Below are 14,482 nucleotides of genomic sequence, written 5' to 3' on the forward strand. Positions count from 1 at the left end.
GGTAGGGGTGCTCAGCAAGAGCCCCATCTGCGTCAGACGCAGCAGGAGAGCACTGACCCGCAGGCCACCACCAAACCTGGGGTCACGTTCCCGCTCTGCTGTGATGCTGGGCAAGTCTCAGGTCCTCTCTGAGCGTCTCTGAGTCCCTGCCCCTGAAAGCAAGAATAGCCATCCACCTCTCCCGGGGGCCAATGTCTGAGGAGTGCATGAAGGACTTGGGGGGCTGCCAAGAGATGGGCACTGGGGGCCCAGCCGGGGACAGTCCCCCCTCCTCACACCTGCCTCATGCCTACACCCAGCCCGCGTGTAGACACTTTGCTCAGCTGGTCTCCATCCTTTCCAGACCTAGTATCAGCTGAACCTCCAGTCACCCCTTATTGCTGCTGACCAGCCAAAACCAGGCCTCCAGTGCTGTGGGTTACACACTTCGAAGCCCAAAGCAGCCCCATAGTAATAACAACCCGACGGGCCACTGTTTATTGAGCAACTACTGCGACCCAGGCTTGAAGAATACTCTACATCCATCATCTCACGTGCTCCTTCAACAACCCTGGGAGAACTGGTACTAACTCCACCTTATAGATGAGGACTGAGGACCAGAGAAGCCTAAGTGACTTGCCTGAGGTCACACAGCTAGGCCGACTGACCTGTGCTTAGACGCACAAGAAAGAGAAACCAACCTACATACAAGTGTAGCATCACTTTGAAATATTGAATCTAATTCTATGGCTTAGAGCTGGGTTTCTTTTTCTAGTTTTATTGATGTATAATGGACTTAGTATTATTTATAATTTAAATTACTTTGGGATGGGGGAGATTGGCACTACACTTTTTCCCGTGTTTAGGGTCTGGTCCTACAGTTAGTAAGTGGCAGCGTGTGAACTTGAACCCAGATCTGCCCGAGTCTGACTCCTAAGACCCAGGACTCCTCCGCAAGGACAGATGGACTCTGACTTCCACCAAGCTCCCAGACACCCACCTCTCTGGCTGCCTCAGCACCTCCGGAGGGACCTGGGACTGGGAGAGAGACAGACGGTGGGGTCCCCAGGAAGGCCCAGATCAGCCTCCTGGCACTGTTGCCCACCCTAACCTGAGGGGATGGTCTGTGGTGGGTCCAGCTGTAGGAAGCCTAGGGATCCCAAAAATCCTTGTGTGGCCATCTAGTGGGCATAGGTCACACATGCAGCTGCCCACCATCTTTTAACTAGCCTTTGTGTCTGTGGGAAATTCTCACATTAGGAGCCCATCTCCCCAGCGTGGAAGGCAATACTCATGTCCCCGCCTGCCTGTCACCATCAGATGTGCCCACCTCGGATTCCACTTTGGCAGAGAGTCAAGTCGCGTCCTGGAGCAGGAGGCAGAGCGTGGGGAGGACATCGCGATTTTAGAGGCAGGTGTCAGGACTGACCAGCAGCTGGAGTTGAGCTCCTCGAGGTAGAGCTTCGAGCCTGATCAGGGATTCCCTGAGCAGCCTGATGTTCTCATCAAGTCTGTGGGTCAGCACTGAAAGGTGACAGACTACTCGGATATGGTGATGAAGCGCCCCTCTCCCTAGGGAAGTGAATTCCTGATTCTCCCTGATTTGGGCAGCCCTGCTGGCACAAGGCTCCTGTCCCCTCAAGGATGCAAGTCCGGGACTGACCCCAAAACTCTGCCCCTGGGAGGCTGGAGGGAGTTGGTGGGTGGGAGGGGCCGCAGGGGGAGAGGGAAGACAGAGCGTGAGGAGTGGGAAGAGGACCATCACGTGTCACCACGTCCACACTGCTGGATGGAAGACTGGCCAGTGAGCACCAGCCCCCTCAGGAGTCACAGTGGTCAAGCTCCTCGTTGGTGTCCACTGAGGCCTTCCCATGGGCAGCAACTGGCGTGTTGCCCAAGGGCTGACCAGCAGGACTGATGCCCATCTGTGTCTGAGCTCTGGCTCTGCCTCCTCTGACGGCACTTCTCATTGCCAACTCCCTTTTCTAGGGCGATGGCCTCTCCAGAGTTATCTGGAAGAGTGGTGGGAGCTGGACCCCTGGGGGAAAGCCCTGCACCCCGCAGGGCCTGGTGGACTGGAGGGAGGCCACCGAGTCGCCTAAGCCAGGGAAGGAGGGCAAGGCCCGGTTCCCAGGGTCGGGGGCAAGCTGAGGCTCAACAGCAGGGGCCCCAGGCCACATAGGGCAACAGGCCACATGGAGGGAGGGGGAGTGGCTACAGGAGCCACCCCCAGGCTGGGCGGGCTGGGAAGGCACGGGCCGCCACTTCTCTGCTGTGGCACCAAACAGCACGGAGGCCTCGAGCCCACTTGCTCTGATTTTCTACTCTGCTAACGGGAAGGTGGAGGATTCAGGTGCCAATGACAACTTTAATGAATATTTCACCTAATGTGTCCTGGTGGGGACTGGTAAAGGCCAGATGTACAGGCTGGAGGTGTGGCCTACAGGTGCACTTAGCCTCAGATACAGGATTGAGTCGATTTTGGGTATTCAGTCTGGAGGGGACCATGCCCTAATAATGGCCTTGGTCTAGGGACACAAAGTCCAAAACAAGGGCCAGATGTCCCTCCTCTGACCCTGTAAAGACATAAGCTGCCTCCCCCGAAGCCATCCTGGAAAGAGGAGGGATGAGGGGGAAGGGAGACCTCTTGAGACCAGACAGTTTCGATGGGGAGTTTGACAAATTCACCATGGACAGCTGTGCAGGTTGTTCACTGACCAAGAAGGCCTGGCCAAGGGAGCGACTGCGTGTTGAAATCTCGCCCACCTTCCACTCTCCTGGAGCAGAGCTGCGCCTGCTTGGAGGAAGAGGTGCCTTTTGAAATTCTCCCAAAACCTATCTAAAGTTTGAACTTTTACTGAGTATTTTATCCAGAAGACCCTGTTTTAAATCTGGAGAGAATGATTTCTGTTTAATGGGCACAGTTTTAAAAAATACAGTTTTCCAGAGTAAAATGAGATCACTTGTAGAAACAGGTACATTGTGTGCACATCTGAGTCAGGTCAGAGTACAGAGTACATTTTGTCCACCACCCTACACATGCGCGTGTGTACACATACACACACTTGTGTAACTATTATTATGTAAAGCACATGGCAGGAACCTCCCTGCCCTTGAGGGCAGGCCCCAGGTGTTATCCATGCTTCATGCCTAGTCCTCGGTCCAGAACCTGTCACAGAGCAGAACCTCGGGAAATGTCTGGTGATGGAGGAAAAGACTGACTAGGCGAGTGATGCATAAACGACACGTGCCTGTGAGCTGAGGGGGCTCTGACATGCATTGTCATATTAAGGGAAACCTACACAGCTGGCCTTGAATTCCACGACCCTGTCCACAGAGAAACCCCAGGGAGCCTTGCACCCAGAGATGGGCTGAAGTGCCCGAGGCCTCCCAGAAGAGCAGCTCCAGCTGGGTCACCTGCAGAAGGGATTCTGCGAACAGCTCTCAAAGCGACCAATGGAAGCAGAACCAACTAGGTATGGCACTCTACTGTGCGCCAGGAAGCAGGCCCGCTCCTCACATGCACTGGCTGGGGGCCCTGCCGTGCCCTGAGAGGCGACAGGGCCCAGAAAAGGAAAGGGATGGGACCCAGCAAACATGGCGAATCTGGGGCCCAGAAGGACCCAGACGCCAAGCTCTCACTTCCCGCTCTCCCCACAGCCAGCTCAGGCTGCAGTCCCCCTCCAGCAGCTCCACCCACAAAGCACCTCCACTCAAGGCTGTCAGCAAGCAGAACATGGAGCACAGCAGCCACAGCACCTCGGCAGGGAACAGAGCAGAATCTGGACTCCTACGCACCTGGTTTGAACTCTCACCCTGCCACTTTCCAGCTGTGTGACCTTGGGCAGGCCATATAACCCCTCTGGGCCTCACTGTTGTGTCTGTCAATGGGAACAGAGACAAATGTCCTGTCTCTCTGACTCATCAGAGTATGAGCTTCCGGATGACTGACGTGAGCACGGAAGGGGCCTTCCCGGGCCCTCAGCACTGAGGTTTCCCCAGTGTGGCTGAGAGGCAGCTGACCCCTGTGTGCACTGGCACAGCAGAAAGAACTCGGGCTCTGGGGCCATGCAGACCTAAAAGTGGACCCCAGCTTTGTCAGTGACTTTCTTTGTGGCCCTGGGCAAGTCACTTCCCCTCGCTGAGCTTCGATCTCACCTGAAAGCATTTGCTCTGAAAGCAGGGGAATCCTAAGGGGGTGGGGCGGATGCCTGCAGAAGGCAAACCTGTGCTGCGCCTGGGAGGCAGTGCTGGCCTGTCTCCTCCTGCAGCGGGGTAGGCTGGAACCAATTTTGGAAATGCCATGATACAGATCATTCGCGTAATAAAATTCCCCAGAGCTTCCTCGGGCTCCAGGCCCCTCCCCGGGCAGGCTCAGTGAGGGGAAGGTTGAGATGCTGTGCACATCCTTCTCCAGAGCCTGAATCACTTCTCCTCGAGTGCCCTTCAGAGCTGGAAGCAAGGTCGCTGAGACCGCTGGGAGCTCAGAAATCACCAACTCCACGGTGGCGGATGGGGACTTGGGCAGGGGAGAGGTGGGGCGTGGGCAGGTCGCAGAGGCCACAGGCTCCGCCTCCGCAAAATGGGGATCACGCCTTCCTCAGGGCTCCAAGGACAAAGGCATCTGTCCTGGCTTCTCAGGGAGGAGCCTCGCCTCTGGACGTGTCTCTGGCCTCAGCCCCCTAGGCCAGCTCCACACACCAACGTGGGTCTGAGAGGTGAGGTCCCAGACGACTTCCCATAGTGCTCTGGAGGCCGCGTCTACCTCACTGGCCCCAACCACGGCTTAGGTTAAAACAGCCATAGACAGCTGGGGTCTCTAGGGGCCGTGCGACCCATCAAAAGGTGTGTATGTGCAGAGGCCCCAGAGGGCAGAACACTGCCACACGTGTAGCATGATCTTATTCCCACGGAAAGAAAGAGGTGTGTGGATGGTATACGTACAGAAATGCAAGGGAAGCTCTGGAAGGCCGCCCACCGAGACATTAAATGACTGGAGATTTTTATTTCCTTTTTGTTTATCTGCAAGGAATATGTATTATTTCCACAATAAAGAGAAGGTAAAAAAACCTAAAACTAAGCTTATTTTTAGAAATATACCTGTTGCCAAAATGCCCATGTGTCAGGCCTGTGGAGCTGCTAGATGTTGCATTTAAATAATTTTCCACCGCCCCACCCCCACCCAGGCTAGCACCTAGGCCCTTCTGGGTCCCTGGGGGCCCAGAGTCAGCACCACCCAAGGCTGGGAGGCCATATGTCTGCTAAGAAACCCACTACCCCACCAACTCCAAGGGTCTGAGCCAATTAATTAACGTGGGTTTTTAAAGATGTTTCCAAATGATGCAGACAGGCAAGAGCAGAAAAGGGAGTCCTCGAGCTCAAGAAATCTTTCACTGAAGAGCGTTCACCCAGTGCTTCTCCCCAAGGAGCCCGGAGAGGTGAGGCCAGGCGTTCGAGCAGACACCAAGGACATGGCTTCACTATGTTAAAAATGAGTCAGAAGAGGCGCCAGCCTGGTAGCGCAAGTGGTTAAGTGCGTGCTCCGCTGTGGCGGCCCGGGGTTCACCGGTTTGGATCCCGGGCACACACTGACGCACTGCTTGTCAAGCCATGCTGTGGTGGCGTCCCATATAAAGCAGGGTAAGATGGGCATGGATTTTAGCCCAGGGCTGGTCTTCCTCAGCAAAAAAAGAGGAGGATTGGCAGTTGTTAGCTCAGGGCCGATCTTCCTCACAAAAAAAAAAAGAGAAGACACCTGAGTGTGACTCCAGGCTTCCTCCTGTGAGGAAAAACCCATTTGGATAAATCTGGAAAATCCTCACACACTCAACCCTTTTGGGGTACCTGCCAAGCCCTACGCTGAGCGCTGAGGACAAAGACACAACCCCTGCCTTCAAGGAGTTCTCATTTTGGTGGGGGACACCACAGGAGCCAATGACAAGAGGGGACACAGGTGCCGTGGGGGCTGTGAGGAAGCCCCCGTCAAGAGGAGTTCAGGAGAGCTTCTGAGAAGGAGTTGGAGGAGGAAGTGGTGAGGAGGGCAGCCAGCCTAGTCTGAGACGTCAGGGAAGACCCCCGCTCTCCCCAAGAGCTGGTCCTGGAGATGACCCAGTGGTCATACCGCATTCGCCAAAACGCTCGCCGCACAGAAGACACTGCTCGTCGTTTGCGTGGCTCAGTGCTCGGGCCCAGTTCAGAGCTGACTCCTCCTGATGAGCCAGGCTGCCGCACCTGAAGCTGAGAGGAAGCATGCCAGTGGGACTTCATCTTCTCTCATCTTCTCCCATCTTCGATGACGTGACAAGCCTCACAGAGGCCGAGACTTTCTCTTCCAGACCAGTAGTCCCACTTGATACCTGTTGTCCCAGAACTATTGCTAATAATGTCTCTTTTTACTCAACACAGCCTGGTTTGGAAAAAAAAATTAGTTACCTTACCCATTTCCCCATCAAAGCTTCATGGCAATCTTCATATGTCTCCAGCCAGCTCCAGCCTGCCTGCCTTCCTCAAGACGCCATCACACCTGTGTCTTCACCCTTTCTCCAACCACCTGCCCACTGGTGAATTCCTTCACAGCCTCCAGGAGCCTGCTCAGATGATCATCACCTGCAATGAAGGCTCCCCTGGTCCTCAGCCCTCCTCCAGTTCCCTCTATAACCCTCTGTCCGTTTCCTAGACTCCCAACCCCCATCACAGTACTTAGCACACCATTCTGCAACGTTTGCCTGTCTGTCTCCTCACTGGTCTGTGAATTCCTTGCAGGTGTAGGCTGTGTCTTAGTAATTGCCAAGTCCTTCACGTGCAGCCAACACCTGGCTTATAGGGGTATTCGATAAATAAAGTTTGTTAAATTAATGAACCACCATCAGTCGTGGTTCCTCTCAAAGCTCAAGGAGTCAACTAGAACTATCAGCTCCTTTCCTCTCCCTGTTCCCAGCTGCCCTGCAGAGATGTCATGCTGGGACGATGTTGCTCAGAAGTGGGCAGGAGGCCTGGTGAGGTCTCACCACTAACCAGCCATGGGGCGCTGGGCCTCAGAGTCCCCAAGATCCACAAAACCAGGGGTCAATTTGATCAAATGGTCTCAAACGAAGCCTTAAAGCTGAGATGTTTTGCAACTCTGAAGTCTGTAACTTTTATCCTTCTTCAGGACAAAAATTAGTCACGAGCAATACCTACCACAAGCCTCAAAGGCATCTGACCCAGCAATTTCACATGTAGGAATTGAACCTATGGAAACAATCAGACAAGCACCAAGATTTACGCAAAAGGATGTTCACTGCAGCATCATTTGTAATGAGAAAAATTGTAGACAAATCATGGTATATCCATATGACAGAATACCATTTGCCATTAAAAATCGTGTTTTAGTAGAATATTTAATAACCTAAGAAAATGATCATAATATGTTAGGTAAATTAAAAAGGAGACTACAAAACAACAGGAGCTCAATTTTACAAAAAAAAAGGAAAAGCAAAACCATATGTATTTACACACATATAAGGAAATGCAGAGAGAAAATTCACCAAAATATTAACAGTGATTTTCTCTGGGCAGTGGGATTAGATGACCTTTTAGTTTTCTGCGTTTTTTACATATTCTTTTACAACATTTTATAGTCAGGAGGAAAAACAAGGTTGTGAAAAAAAAAAAAAGTCAAGGGGCCGGCCCAGTGGCGTAGTGGTTAAGGTCATGAGTTCTGCTTTGGCAGCCCAGGGTTCACGGGTTCAGATCCTGGGCACAGACCTACACCACTCATCAAGCCATGCTGTGGTGGCGTCCCACATGAAGATTTGCACAGGTGTTAGCTCAGGGATAATCTTCCTCACCAAAAAAGTCCACCCTCCTTTGTGTGAGGCCAATGGCAAGCCGTGGAGGAAAATGCTAGAAATTGTGAAGATAAATGTTTCATCAGATCCCTTCCCAAAGCCAGAGCTGTGCCTTTGGCGAATGGAAATGACATAAGGCAGAGGAAAAGCAGGACATGGGCCCCAGAATAGAGCCAGGACAGTCTTCTGACACTCAAAGGCAGCAGGGGAAGCAGCCCACCTTCGTTGAAAACCCCCTGCCATTGTCTGTCCCCAGCTGAGACTGACCTAAAGGCTCCCTATTGTCCATCTCTATCCTTTCCCAACTCCCTTCCCTCAGTACGCAAAGACAATTTCTGGATTCATCAAGGGGCTGCCAACTCACCCAATTCCACCCAAACTTAAGGCCGGCTCTGTGCCGGGCCCTTTGTAAAGCATTGCGGACAAGAGGAATCGGGTCAGAGATCCATCTGACTTCCCTCCTAGCCTCTACTTGCACACTTCTAAGGACGAGGAGCTCACTAGAGCCCACGCAGTTGATGCCATGCCCATCAGTCTTGTAACAAATACCCTCCCTCCCAGCCCACCCTACTCCCCACAGCCTTTCCTTTGCCAGCCCAAGTGCTGCCTTGGGTTCTGTCCAAGGGTGAGGCTCCCAGGCGACAAAACCATCCCCTCACTGCCTCCATCTTTAGGCATTCAAAAAGCCCTTTCATGACCTCAGGCATAGACAACGCTCCAGGCCTTCCCTAGCAGGCAGGTGAGGTGGTCTTTATAGCCCAGGAATAACTGGATGTTAATTTCTTTCCGCAGAAGAGCGACTGGAGTTTCAATTCCCTCCTCTCCAAACTCTGAAGAGGGGCTAGCTGCAGCTGGGAATCTGTGATTGACAGGGAAAAAGGCGCTGACTCACACACACACCCCACCTCCCCTCAAAACCAGCCCAGACCCCCCTCCTGCCAAGTGATTCTTATAAAAGCCTCAGAGGTAGAAGCCATCAGCCCCCACTCCCTTCCTCCTCAGTTCTACCAACAAGCCAGTGGCCATCCTCCCCCTTCACGGAGCACCGCCACCCTCACTTTCAGGTCAGCAAACCTCTTCCAGCCAGACGTCGTATTCCACATTAGAATCTACCCTAGTCCTGTCCGTCTAGTCATTGTGACACTTTAAAGCAGGAGTTGCTGCTGACCTGCTATCCCAGAAACTTCAAGGGCAAGTGCCATTTCCACACGTCAACGGTTGGACCAGGCCTCAGCTCTCAGACACACCAGTAAGCCCTGAGTCCCACCAGCTCCCCACCCCTCACATAGAGAGCTACACCCTCTCTCCTTCCCTCCATCCCTTCCCCTCCCCTCCCCTCATTCTCAGACACTCTATCAAGAGACCTCTACCTCCCTGCTGTCCTCAAGTGACACTTCAGTCCACTGAGGGACAATTCCCGGCTGAGTATCTTGGAAAGGGATCCATTCTCTGGGAGGTGGAGGAGTGGGAGGCCACACCTGGAGGAGCAGGGGTGGTGGCGGCTCCACACCAGGTTAACTACCAGTGAGACCAAGTCTCCCACCCACTTTGAATGTGATAAACAGGGACCCTGTGTCTTTACACAGCTTAAGATGTTATCTAGAAAAGGGTGGGATGTAGCCAGACCCTACACAAGTTGGTCTCCCTCTGATGTTCTCCCCAGGGCACAAACACGGGCCTCATCCCTCACTGCCCTGCTCCCCACCAGGATGGTCCCTTCACCAGGATGCTGGTCCTGAGGTTCTGAGTGGAGAGAAGCTCCCTACCCAGCATTTATATAACAACAACATAAGCATTTTATTTTTTCATGAAGCTTCTTAGTTTCTTAGTATCACAATGGAATGATGAGAAAATGAGAACCAAAAAAAACACGAGTCTGCAAATCTCTGACAAATAGCAGAGACTTCAAGGCAATTGTGGGGGCAGGAGGGAGAGGCTTGACAGAAGTGCCAACATAGTTCCAACATCATGTCTCTCCTTAGCCGGTTGGGCCGGGGACGGCAGGGGTGGGGGGAGGTGGAATGGTGAGAAGGTGGCACTGTCATAGCTGTCCTTGGCATTTCTACCTCATGACTGATAAACGCATGATCTGCACGGTCCACCCCACAGGATTTCCTGGTGCCTCCCTGGTACCTGGCCACACGACCCTCTGCCTGCTCCAAACGCCCTGGGCACTCCAACCAGTGCCGAGATAACACCCTGAAGCCAGTTCTGCTGGGTGGGCGGCAGGAGAGAAGCATGGAGAGGGCAGGGGGCCAGCAATGATGCTGAGGGTGTGAGAATCCGAGGTGCGGCCAAGACTCGTCTGGGAGCCGTCTGGGGCGGGAGGTGGAGGTGGTGCAGGTGGCAGCGGCAGGAGCCTGCGTCCTCCGGGCGGTAAGCAGGCTGTGCCTAGAGCTTCACAGTGCCGGGCGGCAGGCTGTCGTTGCAGAGTCTGTAGTAACGCAGGTCGTTGACCAGCCTGTGCACATTCTGGGTGAACGAGGGCAGGTCCTGGAAGGCAGAAGCACAGCTGCAGCCTGACCCCCCAGCACCCCAAATCACCCACCCACCCTACCAGCCACTTCCACCCCACAGTGAGCCTTGGAGCTACGTGAACATTTTACAAAACTCAAAACTTCTCCTCCTCCTTGCAGCGTGTGTCAGCAAAGGGACTGCGGGAGAAAAAGGACAGCTAGGACTTCCCTAGTGCTCCCCACATGCCAGGCCCTGTCCCGAGCAATTCAGACACTCCTTCACTCCATTCTCACCACTGGCCTGCGACGCAGGCTCTATTAGTACCGCCATTTTAAGGATGAAGAAAGTGAAGCACACAGAGATTAGGAAACTCGCCCCAGGTTACACAGATAGGAAGGGAAGGGGGTCCAGACTGGAATCACTCGTGAACACTGGTATGGCTGCCAGTGCACACCTCTCCTTCACCATGGCCAACAGAGCCATGTGCTCAGAATCCTTCTCCACCCAGGCCCCACCAATCAAGAGTGACACACCAGCAGTAGCCCCCGTGCCCCGACACATAGCCCGCTGGGCCACAGGCTACGAATGGAGACCTGGAACAGCTGGTACTCCACACTCTACCATATACCACTCCCACACCGCCTGAGGTCCCTTCCTCATCTTTAGATCAGGTTACTGAACACTGGATTGTAGGTCCAAATGCAGGGTAACATCAACGGTGCCCGTCACTGAGCAGTCGAGCCCTGCCTGGCTGGTAGCACCAAGGCGATCCCTCCTGAAACCCCGGGTGACAGGCGAGGCTCAGAAAACAGCTGAAGGCACTTCCAGCTCTCCTCCACTCCACCAACACTTTCCTAACTTCTACTCCTCTTCAAACTTCAGCTCAAAGCCGGCCTCTTCCAAAAAGGCCGCTCGGATACCTCCTATTTCCTGGCCCCAGCAGGCTAGGTCAGCACCTCTGCTTCAAGTTCTCAAAGTGCGCTCGGCTCGCCCTGCTTGTGGACACTGTATGTAGGCTCTGGAGCCAGAAGACCCAGGTCTGAAGCCTGCTCCCTGGCTCGACCATTCTCAAGTTCCTGCTCCCTGGCTCGACCATTCCCAAGTTCTGTAACTGCCAACTAACTGCTGACCTTTCTGAGCCTGGGTTCATCTGTGAAACGGGGTTAACAAGACCAACACTTTAGAAGGTTGTTGGAAGGCATGAAACAGCGGGGCATGCAAAGTGCTTGGCCCAGTGTGGTCCAACAGAGGGCGCTGCTGCCTGTCTTCCCAGCAAGACTCCTTGAAGGCAGGGAGGGACTCATGCCCAACAACCTGGCACCAGGCCGGAGAGGCAGCCAGCTTCAAATACACAGTGAATGAGTGACTGAAGGTGCTGAGTCCTTTATTTCATCCTCAAGAAAACAAACCAAGAGATGTCTTTTAAATTAGTGACGCCCAAATGACAAATTCAAATTTCCTGGGCAGAACACAAGAGTAAGTTTCTCTATTTTTAATAAGCACTTCAGGTGCTTTGATGCATTAACTAGATTTGGAAACCACTGCTTTAAATCAAGAAGCTGACTGATGACATCACTAGAAGCTGATCATTAAACATTATGATTTGGCCTTTAGGAAAAGGAAGAAAAAAGACCCAAATGGCTGAAGTGAACTTCAAGAAGCTTAGGAGAAAACAAGATAGATCCCAGGGAAAGAAAGGTTCCAAGACAAAGGAAAACAGCTAAGTCTCAGAAGAAATTGTCCTAACACATATCACAGACAACAGGGAGGAAGAGGAGTTTGCTCTAACAGGGGCAACATGCAAATCTGAGCACTGGGGGAGAACCAGGGACAGGCTGCTCAAGTGCAGCAGTCACAGGAGGAACACTAAAAGGATGTGGGAGAAAGAAAAGACGTCATTTTATCAAGTGTGAGGTGGAGAAAGACGAAAATTACTTATTCCATAGGAGAAGTTCCAGGAAGACTTATTGGGCACAGTAGAGACGAAAGAGCTGGAACGGGAAGGAGGACAGGCAAGCACCCAGACACACCAGCACCAATGCTTCAAGTGCATCCAGGGCTGTCACCACCCCAGCTCCTACCCAAGGTGTGGCACAGGTGGGGAGAGCCCACCTCACCTTCCCCAGGTGGACACCAGTGGGGACAAGAGCATCAGTACTGGGAGGGCTCCTCCCAGGACCTGACGGCAGGTCAGCCCATGTGGTCCGGGAGGAGCCCAAGGTCCCATCTCTAACCTTGGGGACCCAGAGATGCTGCTCCCAAGCACCAATCTTCTTGGCCTATCTGCAAGTCCGCAAGTTGGGGCTGTAGTGGCTCATGACCCATGAAGAAACAACGGCTGGGCCCCAGTCAGAGATGTGCTCGACGGGGTGCAGCAAGTACAAAGAAGCCCAGACAAATCAGAGGGACTGCTGGGGCTGGAACTGGGGCCCAATGGCTGAGACGAAGAACATACGTGCTACAGAAGCCAAAGCTGGGGAAAAGCGCATGCCCCTCAATCCAGCCACAGCACCGAGTCATCCAGGAATTGCACAAGCTCCTGGGGAGCCACCGAGCCACAAACCATGCACAGAGGCAGCCTGCCCCCTCCTCACTGAATAGGCGCCAGGCTTGAGAGCCCACCCATGCCCTCCCTTTAGCCTGGCCTCTCTCTCTCCTCACCCGATCCATCTTGAAATTCCGCCCCAGCACATTTTTCTGGTTGGCATCCACGCCATCACAGCTGGTCAGGAACTCTGGGAGGAAGGCTGCAAAGAAGCCATCAAAGTCCACAGAGGCCATGTTGTAAATGGCAATCCCAATCTCCTCTTGCAGAAGGTCGTGGGACTTGTGAACCAGGACCTGGAGCAGCACGTTCACAAACTGAAACAGCATGGTGGTCCGGAAGATCTTCTGCAGACAGAGAGAGACCAGAGTGAGTGATAGCCGTGAGGGCTCACTCAGGCCCCCTGGGCCTGTCCAGCTCCCAGCCTACTTCCTGTCATTAGCCCAGACCCATGACACCTCTGATGAAGGAACCTTTTTGAAACATAGGGCACTTACCTTGTGGTATAGCTTCTGCTTGGTGTTGAGAGTCTCCAAGTAGAAGAGATTTTGTTTAAATAGGTGGATGTCAGGCTGGAGAAAAGATTGTCCAAAAGCCTAGGAAATAAGACCACCATTTTAAAAGCAGCATTTAAATACCCCCAGACCCAGCCCCTCTAGGGCACCTACCCTATGACAAAAGAACCAACACTCTGCGAGTGACTCCTTGTGCCGATGGCAGGGCGAGGGTATGGGTATCCACTGCCTTGACTTTTTTGGCCTGTCTCGTCAGATCTTTGCAATGCTCCTATGCAGTCTTAGCTCCTAAGTTCTCTCTACTGGTCCTCGCTTCTTATTTTGGTCTCATCTTACACCTTTTGTAATTAACCTCTAGACCCCTTCATGGGATCTACCTTTGAAGCAAGAAGCTAACAACTCTAGTCACATACCTCAGCAGTCTTAGACACCGAAGCCTGCCCGCCTCCCCTCAAGCCAACCACTAGCACTCCATAAGCCACTCTCTCCTTGGCACTCAGGTCTTATAAACCACAAATCCTTAGAGGCTCCTTCACAACTGGCTGCCTCTGCATTGGGGTTAAGCAATAGCAAATTTTTAAACTGCTTTGCAATTTCTGGACTGTAAAAGTTACTAGTTCAAGGGCAAAAGGAACCCCCCCAAAAGAAACCCATAAAGAGCCCTGCTCCAATAGAAAGTGATTGTGGGAGGAATGGGGGAGGCCAATGAAACGCAAACCCAGTGGTGTGCAGGACACTTCCGTAGAACAAGCTGGGGATTGCTGTCATTCTGTCCCTGTGCTCCTAAGCTACAAGAAGGGGGTCTTACAATCCCCGCTGCCATGAGGGGATCTCCATGATGCCCAATGGTTTTATTTACTTTTTAAAGTCAGGTTTATTGAAGTGTAACAGAGTAAAATTCACCCTTTGGAGATTTGCCATTGTGTCATTCTGACCAACACACAGAGTCATCTAACTACCATGAGAATTGAGACACAGAACACTTCCATCTCCCCAGAAAGTTCTCTCATGCTCCCTTTGTAGTCAGTGCTCCCTCCCTACCCCTAGACAACCACTGCTCATTCTGTTCCTCTAGTTTTGCCTTTTCCAGAATGGAATGGAATCATGCAGTCTGCAGCCTTGTGGATCTGGCTTCTTTCACCTAGCATAATGTATTT

At 52.8% G+C, this 14,482-nt stretch overlaps 1 protein-coding gene across 1 annotated transcript in view; it reads right to left on the reverse strand.

Annotated features, from left to right (window-relative positions):
* Nucleotides 1–9,580: 9,580 nt before the first annotated feature.
* The window catches only part of XPO6 (exportin 6), a 108,243-nt gene continuing 103,341 nt past the window's right edge, over nt 9,581–14,482 (reverse strand). Inside the window, 3 exon segments of the mRNA XM_087417185.1 lie at nt 9,581–10,301; nt 12,927–13,157; nt 13,308–13,406. Coding sequence (XP_087273311.1) covers nt 10,200–10,301; nt 12,927–13,157; nt 13,308–13,406 — 432 coding nt within the window. The 3' untranslated portion in view covers nt 9,581–10,199.

This window comes from Ceratotherium simum, chromosome 26, assembly GCF_057802395.1.
Source record: "Ceratotherium simum simum isolate JZ-2026a chromosome 26, ASM5780239v1, whole genome shotgun sequence".
In the NCBI taxonomy this organism is placed as follows: Eukaryota; Metazoa; Chordata; class Mammalia; order Perissodactyla; family Rhinocerotidae; genus Ceratotherium; species Ceratotherium simum.